General features: G+C 50.1%; 3 protein-coding genes and 1 pseudogene across 3 annotated transcripts; 1 reads left to right on the forward strand and 3 right to left on the reverse strand.

Moving 5' to 3' along the window:
• The first annotated feature begins 2,375 nt into the window (after nucleotides 1–2,375).
• Nucleotides 2,376–2,812, forward strand: LOC118639404 (annotated as a pseudogene).
• A 3,203-nt stretch (nucleotides 2,813–6,015) lies between these two features.
• Nucleotides 6,016–7,702, reverse strand: LOC118639017 (metallothionein-2A-like). Its single transcript, XM_036275179.1, has 3 exons — nucleotides 7,592–7,702; nucleotides 6,967–7,032; nucleotides 6,016–6,252 (listed from the first exon to the last, which is right to left on the reverse strand). Exons 1-3 carry the CDS (start codon nucleotides 7,617–7,619, stop codon nucleotides 6,161–6,163), a joined length of 186 nt encoding a protein of 61 aa, XP_036131072.1. The 5' UTR covers nucleotides 7,620–7,702; the 3' UTR covers nucleotides 6,016–6,160.
• A 4,079-nt stretch (nucleotides 7,703–11,781) lies between these two features.
• LOC118639171 (metallothionein-1-like) lies at nucleotides 11,782–13,066 on the reverse strand. The gene is made up of 3 exons (XM_036275432.1): nucleotides 12,981–13,066; nucleotides 12,328–12,393; nucleotides 11,782–12,008 (listed from the first exon to the last, which is right to left on the reverse strand). The coding sequence occupies exons 1-3, from the start codon at nucleotides 13,015–13,017 to the stop codon at nucleotides 11,917–11,919; spliced, it is 195 nt and encodes a 64-aa protein (XP_036131325.1). The 5' UTR covers nucleotides 13,018–13,066; the 3' UTR covers nucleotides 11,782–11,916.
• A 3,973-nt stretch (nucleotides 13,067–17,039) lies between these two features.
• LOC118639026 (metallothionein-2A) lies at nucleotides 17,040–17,938 on the reverse strand. Its single transcript, XM_036275190.1, has 3 exons — nucleotides 17,793–17,938; nucleotides 17,462–17,527; nucleotides 17,040–17,273 (listed from the first exon to the last, which is right to left on the reverse strand). Exons 1-3 carry the CDS (start codon nucleotides 17,818–17,820, stop codon nucleotides 17,182–17,184), a joined length of 186 nt encoding a protein of 61 aa, XP_036131083.1. The 5' UTR covers nucleotides 17,821–17,938; the 3' UTR covers nucleotides 17,040–17,181.
• Nucleotides 17,939–18,175: the final 237 nt, after the last annotated feature.

The following is an 18,175-nucleotide window of genomic DNA, read 5'->3' on the forward strand; positions in this document are numbered from 1 at the left end:
CTCTCACATCAATGTTGCTCTCTCTCTTCCTCTCTCTCTCTCTCCCGCTCTATCTGAAGATAAATGCAAAAATGTCCTCAGGTGAGGATAAAAAAATAAAAAAGATATGAAGTGCTCAGGCTTGCAGATTTGAACAGAGGGCTGGGATCTATAACACTGGGAGAAGGAGTACTTAGAATTAAGGGTAACCATATTTCAATTACACTGCTGATTTTTTTTTTAAATGGATCTATCTCTCAACCTGCCTACAATGTTCTCCACCTTATCTGGGATCTTGATTTTAAGAAAGCACTTACTAGCTAAATGAATCAATGTGTTAAAACAGTTCTCAACTGGGGGTTATCCCCACACCCTGGGGACATTTGGCAATATCTGGAAATATTTCTGGTTGTCACAAATAATGGGTGCTACTGGTACCCAGTAGGTAGAGGCCAGGGATGCTGCTAAATATCCTACAGAGCACGCAGGACAGTCCCCATGACAAGGAGTTTTTTACCCAAAATGTCAATGGTGCCCAGACACCATTGAGACACCCCAGATTAAACCAACAAACACCAAAGTCCTGCCCTCGATGAAGAGAGGTGGGGCTCCTCGGGTGTCTTCTCTCGGTAGCACGCACCCTGGCCCCTGGCCCCGGTCTGGCGGGGAGGAATCACTCAGTCATGCTCCAGCACTGAAGTGTATGAGAATACAGGAAAATAAATGATGCTTATTCATCAACTGCAAACCATAGATCGGCTACAGATACAACAGTTGAGCAAAAATCAATGAGAGCATTCTGTGAAAATCAATAGACTATAGGGACAGTAAGAAGTACAATAAAGATGATTGCATATTTTGTTATTCTTTCTAAATTGTGTCATTTTTTCTAAATGTCCTCTACATTATAATTTATCATAAGTTTATGTACTCATGTGTATAAATGCACAATTCATTTTTACTAATCAGTGTTTATCACAGGCCCAGCACTGTGGAGGTACCCAGGAATGAATAAATGAACAGCCCCAATCATTGTTCCCTTGCCCCTTAACACTCTATGGCTCCACATTGTCTGGGAAATGATCAGACAAGGCTCTTTCCCATCCTCAAGCATTTTCTCATAGTCTTCTCTCCTTCAGGTTTGGGGTGGGCATGCTGCAAGCAGAGTCAGGGGAGCCACGGGCCTTGTGCACATGTGCTCTTTGGGCAGTTTCCCTCTAGGGGAGCTGGCCTTTGGGGATTTTGCCTTGATTTTTCATCTGTATCAGGATCCCACATCCTGTGATCCACAGGGTGATGGGGACCCTTATCTGACTGGCACAAACTTGGAATCCCTGCCAGGAAAGTGAGTTTCCCAGGCCTAAGAGAGGTTCCCGGTAGGGGCACGTTGGAAACACCTTATTACCCAAAGAAAACCTCACCCAAGGGTGTGTCTCACGGGCCCAGGCAGAAAGAAATGTGGCTCAGGATGGGAGGTAAAATCCAGGTGCTGTCCTGTTCTGCCCTCAGAGTCTCAGGCCGTCAGGGTGGTCCTATGATACCATAAAGGAAGCCCCTTGCCCCACCAACATCTTCTCCAGACTCCTTGGTTACAAGCAACAGAATTAAGCTGAGGATTTGTTGGAAGAGGGGGGGGGGGACTGGGCATGGGAAAGGAGCAGGAGCATTGAGGTGCATAGGGTTGAGGTGCAGGATCCACAGGCCTGGACTTGGGGCCCCAAAGAATCTGGTCAGGGCATGTGCCTGTGACAGATGTCCTTGGAACTCATTCTAGCCCACATCTGAGTTCCAAAGGGGAACATCTGATTGGCTGAGGCTCCCTGGAAAGCAAGGGTCCAAAACTCTAGCTTTTTTAGCTGGACCCCTGGGTCCCCACTCCCTCCAAGGCTGTATACAATGAGGTCAGAGGGACTTCCCCAAAAAAGGAAGTTGAGAGATGTTTGCCAGAGAGCCAAACTTAATTCCCATCACAAGCCGCAGCCCACCCCCAGAGAGTGACTTCCCTGGGGGAAGCATTGCCCTTGCTCTCTGAAGGACCGCGTGAAGCTGGCAACTTCTGCTGGCTGGGGTGAGCCAACATCACTGAACTGCTGGCGGAGGTCCTGACTTAGCTGTTGGGGGTGGGGTGAAGGTGGGGAGGGAGGTATCTTGGCAACAGAGCAGAATCCAGGTGTCTGGCTATGGCTGTCCGCCTACCCTCAGTGATGGTGATGATGTATCAGGCAGGCCAGGTGTCTGGTGATGGGACCCAGATCCCATCCCCCAGATTTGCTAGGCAACTTCTGAAATACCAGGGGCACCAAGTCTCTAAACCTCAATGACAACACCAACTCCCCAGCCCTGTCTCAGGCCCCTCCCTGGAAAGCTCAAGAATCATCAAGTCTGCCACTACCAACATGGAGACTCTGGACTGAGTCCCATTCTTAGTGCTGGAATGCCCCAACCTGAAGCTGAAGAGCCGCCCTGGGTGCACGTGCCCTCAGCCATGACGGTGTACGTTCTGGTGGTGTCTCATTTCCTTACCACTGGAAGGATAATTTAGGATGTTATTGTCAAACCTCCAAGTGTTGGCTCTATGACTGATGAACATGGGCATCAAGACCAGTGGCTTTCTTGGCCTACAGAGTAAGTGGACAATATATTATGGAAGGACTCACATCCAGCTTCCTATTTACAATGGGAGGTTTAGGTTTCATAATCCTAGATCGATCCAATGCTCCAAACATTCCAAAACGCAATAGATTTCTTCTTCTATTCATTGGATTTGTCTATTGAGTTTTTTCATGGCTAAATATTCATGAGAATGCAATTGCTGGGCTATCTGTTGGGTTAGAGTGCCTTTTGAGAAGAAATTTGTGGACACTGGATTTGTTCCTGCTAATGAAGTTTTAAAGACTGTATCAAACCTCTGATGTAAAATATGGAAAGGATGAAAAGCAGCAGAGAAGCATGTAGTAGAAAACATGGGAAGCATTAAAGTTTGGACCAGAATATCAAAGGGACAAGCTCATCACAGTGTTTTTCCTGCTGACGTACCAATGATGCTGGGTGGCACTTTCTTCTGTTTTTAATTTCTTAAAGAAAATATACTCCATTTTTACACCTATAATATTGAATAAAGTAATTATTTTTTACAACCGTCAACATTTTTTGGAGATGACATTTCTGGCTTTGAGAAATTAATGTAAAATGAGGTAGCAAGATCCCATAAGCTGAGAAGTCTGGACAGCTGATCAGCATTACCTGTGGTGCTTTGCCTTTAAACCATGCGTGGGCCCTGGCTGGTTTGGCTCAGTGGTTGGAGCGAAGGCCTGCGGACCAGAGAGTCCCGGGTTCGGTTCCCCCCAGGGGCACGTACCAAAAAATAAAAATAAAAAATAAAGCGTGTGTGACAATACCTTATTTCAGACGTGTATGTGAGGATGTTTCCTGGACAGTGAGGTGTCTGAAAGGAGCAGAAATAAAGAATTTTTCTAATTAACATTTTTATAAAAAATAAAAGTAAAGAATCACCAAGTCTGTCCAAACCCAGGCTCAGAAGAGGGACCTCTGACCTGAGAAGTCCCTAGTGCTGGCCTCAAGGCAAAACTAGCCAAACTTTACAGTATACTCCAACTCCTCCCCTCCCTGATAAATAGAAGAATCTGCAGAGGAGGGAGGAAGGCCACCCTGGAGGAGGGAAGGGGCAGGAAGGACCTGGGCTCAGCAGATGTTCCTCCCCTGGGGGTCCCTAGAAGACGGATGCACCACCGTTCTCTCAGAAACAGGTCTGTGGCTTGGGCTAATTGTCCTTGTGACTACCACTTAGGGTGGACTCTTTACTGTTCCCATGACGTACTTCAGGTAGAGCATGAGTTCCAGGTACCCTTCGTTCCTGCCACCTGCACCTTGAACTGACACTTCTCCGGAGAGAGGATCCGAGCACGGCCGTTGGGCAGGGCTGTCCGGGAACTGTCCCTTCCACCTGAAGAGTTAGCCTCCGGTTTTCCAGCCCACTCACCACCAGTGCTCCCATCGGTCCTGGCCAGGAGGTGACCATGTGAATGAATGAACAGGGTTTTTGCCTCCAGCCTTCTGGACAGACTGACGCACACCCTCTCCCCAAGGCTTCCACACTTCTATCTTAGCTTGTCTCACACTCAGCCTACCCCAGAGTCGGTGTGAAATGGAGCTGTTCTCCTGAAGATAGAAATGTTCAGACTCTGTCACTTGCTGCCCCAGCTCAGTGATAAATAAATGCTCCTTGAAATAAGACCTCCTCCAGCAAAGAGATTGGATATTATTTATATGTTATCTTTCCTCTCTGTGCCCAGCACAGTGATTTCCATACAGTATGGGTCCAATAAATGCTCCCTGAGTCAAATACAGAGCACTTATGGATTGCCCACTGATGGTCAGGCACCATGCCTGGCCTAGAGGAAGCTAGCACTCCCTAAGCACTGTGCCGGAGACTGCTAGACACATGTAACCTCACAGCAACTCTATGAAGTAGGCACTGTTATTATACTCATTTTCCAGAGGAGAAATGCGAGGCACAGACAGACCACAGAACTTGCCTAAGCAGTGGAGCTATGGTTCCAGCCAGGCAATCTGGCTCCAGAGACGACACGTTTAACTGCTTTCCCAATTAAACAGGGTATTAACTTCTGGAATTAAACAAGGCATTCTGATGCAGCCTTGTGAAATTAGAAAAAATACTATTTATAAATTGATCTCTCCAACAGACATCCATAACGGTCATCTCCCCTTGGGGAGATGGGACTCGGGGACAGAGTGAAGATGCCACTTCACAATGGCTTGCAAAAGAAAAAGCTGCAAGTCAGGTGACAGCGTTTGTCAGAGCAGTGAAAACATTATGTCCCCTTCTCTGGCAGCTGCAGTTCCCAAGGGCAAAGCTACGAAAGAGCAAAAACTGGGCACATTGATGACCTTGGCACCAGGACTTCCAAACCAAACAGGGCAGTGCCACATCACACTTCTGCTCAAGCCCCACAAGGTCCATGCCAGGTGCTCTCGCCAGGAAAAGGTGGCTGGGACACCAGCTGGGACCCAGCCCAGCAACACTGTGGTGGTTTTCAGTGTGAACCCCCAAGGAGGCTTGGACTGCCTTCTCAGCCTGGTTTGCTCTCTACAAAGCCCCTTGTCACATCCTGTATGGCAAGGCTGCCTGCCAGACAGGAACCGGGTCCCTCCAGGTTCCCGCAGCCACCAGTGCAGACAGCCACATGTTAAAGGATACTGGCTTCAAATACCAACTGGGGTAGAAATACTTCCTAGCAGCTCATTTCAATTTACTAAATGATTCCTTGTGATCGTGTACAGTGGGTTGCAACCTTACTTAGGTACTTGTTATAAATACAGGTCCCCCTGGCCCATCTTAAACCTAAGAAATCAGACAAGGGGCCAGGAGGGGTTGTGGGGTGGTGGCTTGGCACCCTACCTCACCAAGTGATTCAGCTTCCGAACCAGGTTGAGAGTCATTCAGATGAGTGAGGCATGTAGCCTCTGCTCCCTACTCCAAATGTACTTGAACTACGCCCCGCACACGCTGGCCCAGACACGCTGGCCTTCTCTTTCCTAAACACATCGAGCTCTTCCGCTTCAGGGCCTTCGCTCAAGCTGTCCTGCCAGGTACGCAGCTCAGATTGCAGTGCCAGGTCTGTCCACTCAGGCTCACCGCAACACATTGTGTCTTAGCCACTGTTTCTCCCATGTGGTGATTGTCTCTCCCCAGCAGTCTGTAAGCTTCGTGTCACCTCACCACCGAGAGGCAACTGCCTGTGCATACAGTAGGTGCAGCATAGGTGGGTACCAAGTGAATACACACATACATAAAAAGGGCAAGGACCAGTTAATTCTAGAAGCCGGTAGAGGAAAAGCTCACAAAGGAGAGGCAAGGGCAGGCCAGACAGCAGGAAGCGTTTCTGTGGCCCCACGTCCTGTGCCAGCCACCCCCACCCCCCAGGGCAGGTTCTCCTATGCCCAAGGAGAACCAAGTGCCACATTCCCAGAACACCATCAGGAACATGGAGCCAGAAGAGTCTACATAAGTTTATTGTCATTCAAATTATTTCATACAAAAAAGGAACATAGCAATCGGGTCAGGGTTTACGAAAACATTTTAAAAAGCAGGTATGTAGACATTGCTCTATTTACAACGGGGAGTAGGCTCTCCCCCACATCACGCACAACAGCTGCACTTGTCCGATGCTCCTTTGCAGATGCAGCCCTGGGCACACTTGGCACAGTCCACCGGGCAGCAGGTGCAGCAGCCTGAGGAGAAAGGGCAGAGGGAGAAGTCAGAACACACATTACAGGCACTTCCCTGCCCAACAACAGGCCTGGCACAAGCTCCCCCACCAACCCCAGACGACCCTCAGTTTGAGATAGCATGTGCTGTCCTGAGACAATTGCTAGAACCTTTGGAAAAAGTTCCACCCTCTAGGAAAAGACTGCCCTGCCATTCTGAGTCCAAACAGGGCAGAAAGTCTAAAGAGGAGGGATCAAGGCCTCCGGGGGCAATGGAAATCAGCCTCTAGCCTCCGAGAACCATACAATGAAGTGAGGAACGTCAAGATGGGGGGGGGGGGGAGGCAAATCCCTGCCACAGCAGTGCCCAAGAGGTCCAGAAAACTTTGGGCTGATTCTATAGGTAAGGACTGCACCAGCAGGTGGCAGAAACCAAGTTCATGGGCGTAAAGTGCTCAGGACACTAGAGGGGCCAGAACACTGCATCAGGAGACAGGTTCTAGTTCTGGCTCCACCCTTGACACTGTTTGGTGACTTCTCTGGACCCTAGTGTCCCTGTTCTAGAATGAGAGGTTAGACTGAACCACCTCTATGGCTCTCTCAGCTGATCCTGACTCAGTTGCTGAGGGAAGGGGGGTAGAGACACCGGGTCATTGGTCTGCTGGTGCCTGCTGAGCTCAGGGCTCCCTCCTCTGACTTAGCTCCGACCCCACATTCGTAGAGAAGGCCCTCACTCACTCTGCTTGCAGGAGGTGCATTTGCAGTCTTTGCATGTGCAGGAGCCAGCGCAGGTGCAGGATCCCCCTGCAAGGAGGAGAAAGACAGGCAGTAAGAGGGTGATGCAGGAGAGGCAGCAGTCAATCAACAATCCCTCCCTGCACCTCCTGTCAGGACCCGGCACTGGGAGCTCCTTTCTCAATCAGGGCAGATCAAGACAAGCCTCACTTTCTCTCTTTTAGTAGGAGGAAGGTAGGTCCCCTCCTGACTTTACCCCATAGGGAGGTCCTAGGCTCCAGTCACAGCCCAGGCAGATTGGGGCTGGGGCCAGGGTCTGATGTTCTGAACTGCAAATAGGCAATGCCCCACCTCCCATCAAGTCCTGGCAGCTCGGAGGCCTGGACAGAGCACTGGGTCCCAGTCCAGCAGCCCCTGGCCCACCGGTTGACCTCGAGAATGATAGTCCTAAGCCTCAGAGGCAAAGGGGGACTGGAAGTGCTCTCAGAAGCTTGGTTAGGAAGGACACACTGACCAACTACAGGGGTCCACTAGAGCCATAATTAAAATACTCCCTGCTCCACCCCTAGGATACTCTGTCCTGCGTCTAGGAAAGGGGCATCCTAAGGCCCAGCGCCGGGGTCCTTACCAGTGGAGCAGGAGCAGTTGGGGTCCATTTCGATCAGAGGTGAGGCTTGAAGTCCAAAGCAAGAGAAGAAGAGACACTCGTGCTTGTCCACTGCGTGCTGGCGTCCAGGAGCCCGCGTGCTCACTTATAGCCAGAGGAGGCGGCCCGGGCGCAGAGGCCCCGCCCCGGCCCTTGCACCCCGCCCCGGCCCTTGCACCCCGCCCCGGCCCTTGCACCCCGCCCTGGCCCTTGCACCCCGCCCCGGCCCTTGCACCCCGCCCTCGGCAGCCGTGCCGGCCGCAGCGCCCTTGCCGGGCTGAGCGCAGCGGGCCGGCAGCGCCGGGCGCAGTTTCGCTACGGTTTGGATTCCGTGCGCACCGCGCTGGCTGCACATTTGGCGCCTGATGGCGTGGAGGAGCTTGTGTGCCGTGCGGCACACGGTGTCCCAGTCCCAGGCCCTTCCTAATTATCCCCAGGGGACAGCCACCCCTGTTCCCGGGTGTTCCGGGAACTCAGTGCCTGAGTCCTAGCCCAGTTCCCCCCACCCCCCACTCCCCGGCCCCCTAGTCTGTGTCGTCAGGTTCACTCTTCACCAGAGCCCGTGTGCAAGCCCAGCCTTGTGCTCACATCCCCGACCTGACAGGAGGCCCGGAGCTGTGTACAGCGACCAATAGTAGAGGTGACCTTCACCCCCTCACTCCCTTCCCCCACCCCCGCATTGATGTCTGTCCTTGCCTGTCTCCTGTTCACAGCAACACAGGCGAATAGAGGCCCTTCCCCCTTTCTTCTATTTTCCACCACCAGAGGGATGAATGGGCACATTGCCCTGGTCCTCCTTTGCCTAAACTTTCCAGGGCTTTCCTCAGCCTAGGGGTCCACCCCACTCCATGATGGAGGTCCCCAAAGCCTGGGACGCAATCCTTCCAATCGCCAAGGAAGGGATCACTGTAAGCGCTAGGCTGACCTGGCATAAATAACAAACAAGAGAAATTATTTCCTTTTCAGTGTTCCTGACAATTACATAACATTTAGTCTGTGCTAGCCTTGGTTAGTCACTTTTTCCCCCTAAAATATTCTTTCTGTATTGATTTTAGAGACGAAGGGAGAGAGAGAAACATCCATGAGAGAGAACACTGATTGGCCCCCTCCTGCATGCCCCCCACTGGGGATTTGGCCTACACCTGACCGGGAATCAAACCTGCGGCCTCTTGGTGCATGGGTCGATGCTCAACCAGTGAGCTACACTGGCGGGCAAAGTCTTGGTTAATCACTTTAAGGTTCTTTAAACTCTAACAACTCTAAAGGGAAATCCTAGAACTACACACAACACAAGAAGTTTATAGGTAACTCACAGCCAGGTGCTGGGAAGTGGTAGCCTGGGTCTGACTCCAGTCACTTCCCAAAAGAAAGAGAAAGAACCTTCCCTTTGGCCCAGAGGTATGTCTTTGCCGACTCTATTGTGTCCACCTAAATCCTGGGAGTGAAAAAGTGATGCCTACGAAAGGAATATAGGTATGTATGATTCTGTGGCTACTCTCTGTGCCTGGAAGTAAACTGACTCTCATTTTCAGTAGTGGTAAGGAGTTTGCTTTTCATATAAATATATTTAAAGAAATATGAATGGTTTAAAAATTGTTACGTAAACTACTGGTGCAGGTGACAACAGAAATGGTGACTCCTGTATCTGTGATGAGACACAGCCTGTCTTGCACATGCTTTACCCCCCTAGTGCTGATCTCTCTTGGTGGGAAGAGAGACTAACCTCTGGGCCACTGGTGTCATGTTCACATGGTTGATGAGGACAATACAGGACACAGAGCTAGGCCTGGTATATTTGTCTGCAAGTAGAAAAGTGTCTCCTATGCTATTAATGATAAATATAAATTAATAGCTAATAGTATAGGTTACTCACAGTGTGCCTGGCATTGTTCTAAGTTCTTTGCATGTATTAAATCATGCAATCCTAAGAGCCAGACGCTATTATTTTCCCTTTTCATAGTGGAGGAGGCTGAGCCAGACAGGTAATGACACCCAGCTATCAGTGGCACAGGTGGGATTGGCACTCATGCCAGCTGCCTGCAGCCTCATGCCCTCACCCACCACCCAGCACCATGACATCACATGAAAGAGGAGGACACGGTACACCTGACCCAGAGGCAGTGGGAAGAGCAAAGTGGCAGCCAGATCCCTGTGAGTAGCCCTATGACCTCTCTGGGCTCCAGTCTCTCGAGCTGGGAGCACAACAGGACTATCTCAAAGGACCCTTCCAGCTCTGAATAATGAGAGGCAGGATTTAATACACAGAGACATCATGTCCCAGGAGGCTTATTGCAGGTCATCCACACTCCCCATAGCACTGGGTCAGCAAGGTTCTGATGCCATCTCTACCCTCCGACCTTGAGTAATGCTCAAAATCAACAAACACTTCACCAAGAGCATGTTGGGAGTTAAAAGGATTCTCTCTACATGAATATCAGTAAGGACACAGTGATCATAACAGCCATTATTTATTATGCCCTAGCCTGGGGCCAGGACACTATCATTTATTCCTCACACAGAGATATAATTTCCTTTTTACAAATGGGGAAAAGGACTTCTTTGGGTCACATGGCCAGAAAGTGGCATAGTGTGATCTGTGAACCAGGATGCCCAATACCAGAACCCATGCCCTCAGCCAAGGATGGCGGCTAAAACCCTCTTCAACACAGGGCATCTGCGGGCAAGCATGGTCCTGACTCTGGTCCACGTACTTGTCTTTGTCTTTGATTTTACATCAAATAGCAACTCCTTCCACAATAGCCAGGGGGGACTAACAGTTGTCATTAATTACAACTCACTCTGGGCCTCACTCCTGTCTAATAAACACCACCCCCTCCGAACAGCAGAACCCGCCGTCATCCTGCACGGGCAGACTCAAAATTCTGCATCTGGAAATTCTAAGGCTCTCTCCCTCTTGATGAGAAAAGCCCAGGTGATTTCCTCCAAAACCTTATGCACTTGGCTGGTTTCAAGTAGCCAAGGGCTGGATTTTGGAGGGGCAGATATCTGTCTGACTCAGGAGGAACTTCCTGAGATTCACAGCCAAGCCACAGCTAGGAGCTCTCAGGGAGTGGCAGGTGTCTCATCAGAGACACTGAGCAAGCCAAGAATGATATTTCCCTTTGGGGTTATCGGGGTTCAGGTGTGCATTGCTCTAAGGCTGTGTGCTCCATACACTGGGGCATTTGTAACTTGTTTTAAGTGCTCAGTGCACACTTTTGATGTAAATAGGTACAGCGCTTGTAAATATCTAATTTTCTTATTGGTCCTTCATATACTTATTGCAATTATGTGCATTGAATCTCAGAAGAGGTTTTGTATACTGTCCTTTCAAATGTTTTGTTAATCCTGACCCAAAGATATTTTTTGCTATTGACTTTCAGAGAGAGTGGAAGGGAGGGAGGGAGGAAGAGAGAGAGAGAGAGAAACATTGATGCGAGAGAAACACATCATTTGGTTGCCCCCCCAAATGAACCTGAAGCCCAGGTACGTGCCCCTGACCAGGAATCAAACTCAAGACCCTTCAGTCTGCCGGTTGACACTCTAACAACTGAGCCAAAACAGCCAGGGCTCAAACTCTTTCTTAATAATTAATTTTATTTTACCATAGTTGATATCTGTCAATGTTAGAAACTAAAAAATGGACTCTCAACACCAATGTTTTAGAAGCAAACCCTCACAGTTCATGCCCTAGTGCTCTTGCAATTGACAGAAGATGAAGCTCAGTGAGGTCACCTGCTTGACTTAAGACAGTTGGTTTCTTGGGGACAAAAAAAATTTCATGCAGAAACCAACTCTCTGCACTTCTACACATTCTCCAGCCCAGTTAATGCTTGGAAAAGAAACCAGAGTCAGCCCTGGCCGGTTTGACTCAGTGGTTGAAGCGATGGCCTGCAGACCAAAGAATGAAGGGTTGGATTCTGGTGAAGGGCGATGCCTTGGTTGCGGTTTAATCCCAGGCCCTAGTTGAGGTAGTGCAGAAGGCAGCCAATCGATGTGTCACTCTCACATGGATGTTTCTCTCTCTCTCTCTCTCTCTCTCTCTCTCTCTCTCTCTCTCTCCCTCTCCCTGTCTGCCACCCTCCCTTGCTCTTTCTCTATCTGAAAATCAATGGAAAAATATCCTTGGGAGAGAATTAAAAAAAGAAGAAAGAAAGAAACCAGAGTCGGAGTAAAGGCAACAACTTTTATTATCATTTATGTATTTCACAGAAAAAAGAACGTGGCAAACGGGTCAGTGTGGAATGGGGAAAAAAATGCAGGTTTGAACATGTTGCTCTACACCTGGGAACAGGCTCTCCCCGACGTCACTCACAGCAGCTGCACTCATCCGATGCTCCCTTGCAGATGCAGCCCTGGGCACAATCGGCACAGCCCACGGGGCAGCATGAGCAGCAGCCTGGGGACAGCATGAAAAATGAGAGGTCAGAGATGACTTTACCAGGCACCTCCCTGCCCAACAGCAGGCCAGGCACAAGCCCTCAGCTCCCAAGGACCCCTAGTATGAAACAGCATGCTCTGTTGTGAAACAACTAGTAAAACGGTTTCCCCAGGAGAAGGCTGGCCTGCCCCATCTGAGCCCAGGACAGGGCAGAGAGCCTGCAGAGGCAGTGACAGTTTCCCAAGGGCAAAAGACCAGCCACCCACTTACAATCGCAACTGCACTTTCTCCTCTGACTTCCAAGCCCCCAGATTTCCAAGGAAGGGCCCTCACTCACTCTGCTTGCAGGAGGTGCATTTGCAGTCTTTGCATGTGCAGGAGCTGGTGCAGGTGCAGGATTCCTCTGCAAGGAGGAGAAAGACAGGCAGTGAGAGGGTGATGCAGGAGAGACAGCAGTCCTCAACTATGCTCCCCCACACCTCCTCCTCTGGGCGGGGTCCAGCCCTGGGAACCCCTGTCCCCACATAGAACAGATGGGAGCCTACCCCACTTTCTCTGCTCTTCTGTTGGAGAGGGCAGTGCATGTCCTTGTATTTACCCCCCAGGGATGGTCCCAGGCTCCAGACCCAGTTCAGTTAGGCTGAGTCTGGGCTCCAGCATCTTAGGTCCTCAGCACAGTATACTCTGTCCCCTGCCTCCAACCACCACAGACAACTTAGAGTCCTGGGCCAGCAGCACCCCCCCACATACACACCTGATGAGGTGAAGCAGGACGGCCTTGAGCCTCAGCCCTTCCAACAGGAATGGCTGGGAGGCTGGGAATGTTCTAACCTGGGATGAGGGTCCTTGGCCAGGGAGAGAGCACACAATCTACTATCTCTCTAAAAAGTCCATTTTCTCTCAAGCTCAAAATACTCTTTCTTCTCACCCCAGGGACACTGCCGTGGGGCTAGAAAACGGTCTCCTAAGGTTGGGTGCTGAGGTCTCTACCTGTTGGACAGGAGCAGTCGGGGTCCATCTCCAGCATAGATGAGACAGGAGGTCCAAAGCAAGAGAAGAGGCGATTGGGCTGGTACACCGCGTGGTGGCGCCCGAGAACCCGGGTGCTCACTTTATAGCCCGAGGAAGCGGCCCGGACGCAGAGGCCCTGCCCCAGCCCTTGCACTCGGGCTCGGCTCGTGCATCTCGCCCTTCGGAATTCGTGCCGCTCGCAGTGTCCTTGGTGGGGCCGGGAGCACTGTTCCACTAGCGCCACTGTACTGTGTGCGCACTGCGCGGGCCGCACCTTTGGCGCCTAATGACGCAGAAGGGCTTGTGTGTCGTGTTGCACACGGTACCCAGGCTCCAGGCCTGACCCTGCCCAGTTTTCCACAGAGGGCAGTCACTCTGATCTGCAGACCCTTGTTACTGAAACCCAGCCCCTGCGACCTAGATATCTTTCCCACCTTGGAACCCGCGGCACTGACCTCAGGTTTACCCCTTCCAGAATCCGGGGAGCAACTCCCCCTCCCACTCATGTCCTTGACTTGGCAAGAACGAGGGAGAAAGGAAAGGGAGTTATGTGCAGAGGACCAGATGCAATGGGACCTTGGCCTCCCAGCCGCATTTCTTCTCCCTGTCCCCTCACATGGGGCCTTCGGCCCCCTTTCTGCTCTACACCACACTTTGGCCTGCACAAGCCTTCCTGCCTCCTTCCACCCTTCCACCATCTACCTGCGGCATCCATGGACACATTTGTCAGAGCCCTTTGCAGAAAATGCTAGTGCTCCCCACAGCCTGCGGGGGCCTGCAGCGTGGGGTACCCCAAAGGAAGCCACATTTTATGTAATGGGAAGACTTGGTTTGGAATATCACTGCAGGAAGAGTGTTTTCCCCCTTCACCTCCTAATGATGACATAGCATTTAGTAAGTGTCATGTTTTAATCACTTTGGATCTTTGTACCCTGACAACAACCCTACAAGGGAAGTACTTTTATGTATGAGCGCTTTTTGCTAATAGGACCTCTTCAACACAAGGACTCTAAATTTGCCCAAGGTGACATAGCTGGGAATTTGTATATTCAGTGGAATCCAGTTAGGCTTCCAAGGGAAGGAGAAGAAAGTCCCTGAATAGCCAGTCTATGGCCAAGGTCTGTTGACAATACTTCTCTACTGCTTGAGGCCATTTATTTATTTATTTATTTTTATCCTCACCCGAGGACATTTTTGCATTTATCCTCAGATAGAGCGGGAGGGAGAGAGAGAGAGAAACATCAATGTGAGAGAGACACATTAAGTGGTTACCACCCACACGACCCCAACCAGGGCCAGGACAAACCGCAACCGGGGTACATGCCCTTAGCGGGAACCAAACCCGCTCTCTGGTCCGGGGCCGACGTTCTAACCACTGAGCCAAACCGGCCAGGGCTGCTTGAGGCCATTTAAACAAGAGCAAGCTGCCAGCTCAACCATGGTGGCAATACAAGTGAACCATAGTAAAACATACATATATTTATAATTATATATAATAACTATTATAATATAAATAAATATTTATAACCATAGTAGTAATATAATGTTATTATTGTTATAACAATAAAATTGGCTCTCTCCAATGTCTTGCATAATACAGATTCTTGCTGTCTGGTAAAATAGTTTGCTTTCCATATAAATATATTTAGGAAAATATGAATCATTTCAAAGTACAATGTGGTGAAGGTAGCAGGAAAAGTGGCATGTTTCTCTGGGTTTCTGACAAGACACGGCATTTTCCTCACGACTGGACATTTTTGTGTCGGTCACAATTTGGTGGAAGAGTGAATGCTGGTCACACCCTCATGGGGTTGATGAGAACAACATAGGACACACGACCTGGCACATCAGCCCTGGCTTATTTGTTGGGAGAGTAATAAATTTCCCCTCAGCAATGTAGAATAATCATAAAGGAATAGTATTATAGACCACTCACCATGTGCCAGACCTCATGTAGGTTCTGTACATGTACAAGATCATCCTCTCCTATGACCCATATGGTTTACTTCCCCCCTTTATGGTGAAGAAGACTGAGCCAAATGCAGGGTAAGTGACACAGGTGGGACATGCACTGCAGGTTGACTGCAGCATCACACCCTCACCCACCACCCTCCACCCGGATTTCCCACGGAAGACGAGGATGCTGAAACCTGGCTTAGAGGCTACGGTGGCAAGAACACAGAGCTGGCGATCTGCACAGCTCTGTGAGCTATCTGGGCTTCAGTTTCCCACCTCTCAAGCCAGGGGCACAAATGGTTCTCGAACGTCCCTTCTAGCTCTCATTGTGAGAGGCAGGATTTAGCATCCAGTGACCATCACAATCAGATGGCAGTGACCAGAGAGTGAAGCCAACTGTAGCCTAGGTTCAGACCTGTGACTTCTGGGGAAGGTTCTTTAACCTCTCTGGAAAATGACACAATGATTTCAACCCTTGCGTTTTCACTCTGACTAGCTCCTTTGTAGAAAAAAATAATATAAAGGGTGGGGAAGGCTTTTGTGTCTACCCAGAGGCTGTGGCAGTATCTTGTCCCAGGGTGCTTGTTACAGGAGGTCATCTATATCTTCCTGGCACCAAGTCAGCAAATTTTCAATCCCATTTTTAACGTCCAACCCAGAGTAATGCTTCTAAACCAATGTGCTTTTCTCCAAGAACTTCTTGGGAGCTAGAAGGGATTCTCTTCCCACTAATGTCGGTGTGGACATAGTAATCATAACAGCCACTCTTTATTAAGCCTTAGCTAGGAGCCAGGATGCCATCATTTATTCCTCACTTAGAGATATAATCTCCTTTCTACAAATGGGGAAATGGAGACTCAGAGAGTTTCAGTGACTTGCCCAGGACATGCCACTTGTGGCAAAGTAGGCTATGAACCAGAATGCATGACACCAAAACCCATGCACTTGGTACAGGCTAACTTTTTCTTTTTCTTTTTTTGGTACGTGCCCCTAGCGGGAACCAAACCCGAACTCTCTTGTCCGCAGGCTGACACTCCAACCACTGAGCGAAACTGGCCAGGGAAAATAAAGTTTTGTTTGTTTGTTTGTTTTGGTACGTGCCCCTAGCAGGAACCAAACCCGGGACTCTCTGGTCTGCAGGCCGACACTCCAACTGCTGAGCCAAATCGGCCAGGGCAGGCTAGTTTTTTTGATTCTCTCTTCACACAGATCCTTATGGGCAAGCATAGTCCTGACTCCTGGTCCACCAGTGACTTGTCTTTCTCTTTGATTTTACATCAAATAGCAACCCTCTTCACAAAAAGCCAGGGGGTACTAACCGTTGTCATTAATTGCAAGTAACTCTCCAAACTGCAGAAACTGACATCTTCCTGCACAGGCTGATAGGAAGTCCTTCCTCTGGAACCAATTCTCCGTCACCCTCCCTCTTGCTGAGAAATGCCCTGGCAATTCCCTCCAAATCGCTAGGCACTTGGCTGGGTTCAAGTAGCCATGAGCTGCATTTTGGAGGAGGGCCAGATTTAGCCTACCTTAGGGAGAACTTGCAAAGATTCATAGCCAAATTCAAACTGGGGATTCTCAGGGGTAGCGCCTGTCACTGGGCAAGCCAAGAGTAATGGGGTCCTTGAGGGCAGTAGTACTCTAGGTGTTTGGTTCATACTTTGGGGGCTTTATGAATTGTTTCTAGGGTTCAACACACACTTCCGATGAGCCATGTGCAGCATTTTTAAATCTCCCTTATTTTTTCTTTATATATTGAAATTGTCAAAATTAAATGTGGGCTTGTATTGTTCTTTTAGGTCATGTCATAGTAACTATCATTTACCAAGATTTAGGTCTGGGATGGATATGGAAAATACACCAAAAAACTGATTCTTCACTATTAGAATTTTAAAGCCCATGATGGAAGCAAGCAAGTGGGGAGTTTGTTTTCCACTCTCTTTATTTACTTGCAAGTTTTAAATTCAATTAGAGAACAACAACATTTCAGAGTCCGGAACCCAGATCTCTGCATTTCCCATCCAATCCTGGATCCCAGCCCTGGTGGGTATACCAAGGAAGACAGAGTCAGAATAAAGCCAACAACTTTTATTATCATTCATGTATTTTATAGAAAAAAAAAGAGGGGGATGGGGAATGTAGCAAACTGGTCAGGGTGGTACCAAAAAAATGCAGGTTTGTACATGTTGCTCTATTTACACCGGGGAGCAGGCTCTCCCCCACATCACGCACAGCAGCTGCACTTGTCCGATGCTCCTTTGCAGACGCAGCCCTGGGCGCACTTGGCACAGCCCGCGGGGCAACAGGAGCAGCAGCCTGGAGGAGGGGAGGAGGCGGCAGTGATGAGCGTTTGGCATAAAAGATTAATAAGAAATCCCGTCCCACCGGACAGAGGTCATTGTGGAGGTGCCACCTTCCCTAAAGGGCTGTTTAAATTCCCCTCAGGGTGGAGTAGAGGGTAGGGGCGGGAGGGGCACTTAGGGAGAAGAGAGGATTCCACTCACTCTTCTGGCAGGAGGTGCATTTGCAGTCTTTGCATGTGCAGGAGCCGGCGCAGGTGCAGGAGCCACCTGCAAGAAGACAGACAGATGAGAACAGTCCCTGGAGACCTGAACGAGTGACGGGGTGCTAGGAGCCTGGGTTGGAGTCCCAGATCCACAATGAACCCAGCTCAACAACCAACTAAAACAGAGGCCAGTAGAGAAACTTAGACCAAACGCTTTAAGAACGGGGCCATTAGTACCCTGAAACCCAGTGATTGGGAAGAGCAAGAGGGTTCGAAAATAGCTTCTCTAGCTCAACACGGTGTCCCCAGCCCGGACCAGGTCCACTCACCGGTGGCGCAGGAGCAGTTGGGATCCATGGCGAGCTAGGCGGTAGCTGGAGTCCGGGAAGAGCTGAAAAAACCAGGCGCAAGGACTTGGAGGAGGCGTGCTGCCGGGAGGCGGGCGGCTTCCTTTATAGCGGGAAGGAGCCGCGCGAGTGCAAAGCCCGCTGGTGCCGGGCGCCGCCTGCACACGCCCGGCGATGAGTCAGTGGCGGCGGGGGGTGGGCGCACCGGGCCGAGCGCACCGGCTGTGCACACGGACTCGGGGTGACAGTTCCCAGAAGCAGCCCTACAGGCGCTCGGGGCGACCTCGGCGCACGTGGGGCCGGGTGCAGAGCTCTGACTAGGTGTTCGCCGCAGTCGGGCCGTGCGCCGAGCACCCAGGCTCTGC

The sequence above is a fragment of the Molossus molossus genome, unplaced genomic scaffold (genome assembly GCF_014108415.1).
Source record: "Molossus molossus isolate mMolMol1 unplaced genomic scaffold, mMolMol1.p scaffold_m16_p_21, whole genome shotgun sequence".
NCBI classification, from domain to species: Eukaryota; Metazoa; Chordata; class Mammalia; order Chiroptera; family Molossidae; genus Molossus; species Molossus molossus.

Excerpts from the sequence above, each read along its gene's own strand:
- LOC118639171 (XM_036275432.1), bottom strand. The coding sequence starts at position 13,017 with ATGCTGGAGATGGACCCCGACTGCTCCTGTCCAACAG. Across the intron at positions 12,394-12,980 it reads CGACTGCTCCTGTCCAACAG|AGGAATCCTGCACCTGCACC; the intron begins GTAGAGACCTCA and ends TCCTCCTTGCAG. Across the intron at positions 12,009-12,327 it reads ATGCACCTCCTGCAAGCAGA|GCTGCTGCTCATGCTGCCCC; the intron begins GTGAGTGAGGGC and ends TGCTGTCCCCAG.
- LOC118639017 (XM_036275179.1), bottom strand. The coding sequence starts at position 7,619 with ATGGACCCCAACTGCTCCTGCTCCACTG. Across the intron at positions 7,033-7,591 it reads CAACTGCTCCTGCTCCACTG|GGGGATCCTGCACCTGCGCT; the intron begins GTAAGGACCCCG and ends TCCTCCTTGCAG. Across the intron at positions 6,253-6,966 it reads ATGCACCTCCTGCAAGCAGA|GCTGCTGCACCTGCTGCCCG; the intron begins GTGAGTGAGGGC and ends CTTTCTCCTCAG.
- LOC118639026 (XM_036275190.1), bottom strand. The coding sequence starts at position 17,820 with ATGGATCCCAACTGCTCCTGCGCCACCG. Across the intron at positions 17,528-17,792 it reads CAACTGCTCCTGCGCCACCG|GTGGCTCCTGCACCTGCGCC; the intron begins GTGAGTGGACCT and ends GTCTTCTTGCAG. Across the intron at positions 17,274-17,461 it reads ATGCACCTCCTGCCAGAAGA|GCTGCTGCTCCTGTTGCCCC; the intron begins GTGAGTGGAATC and ends CCCCTCCTCCAG.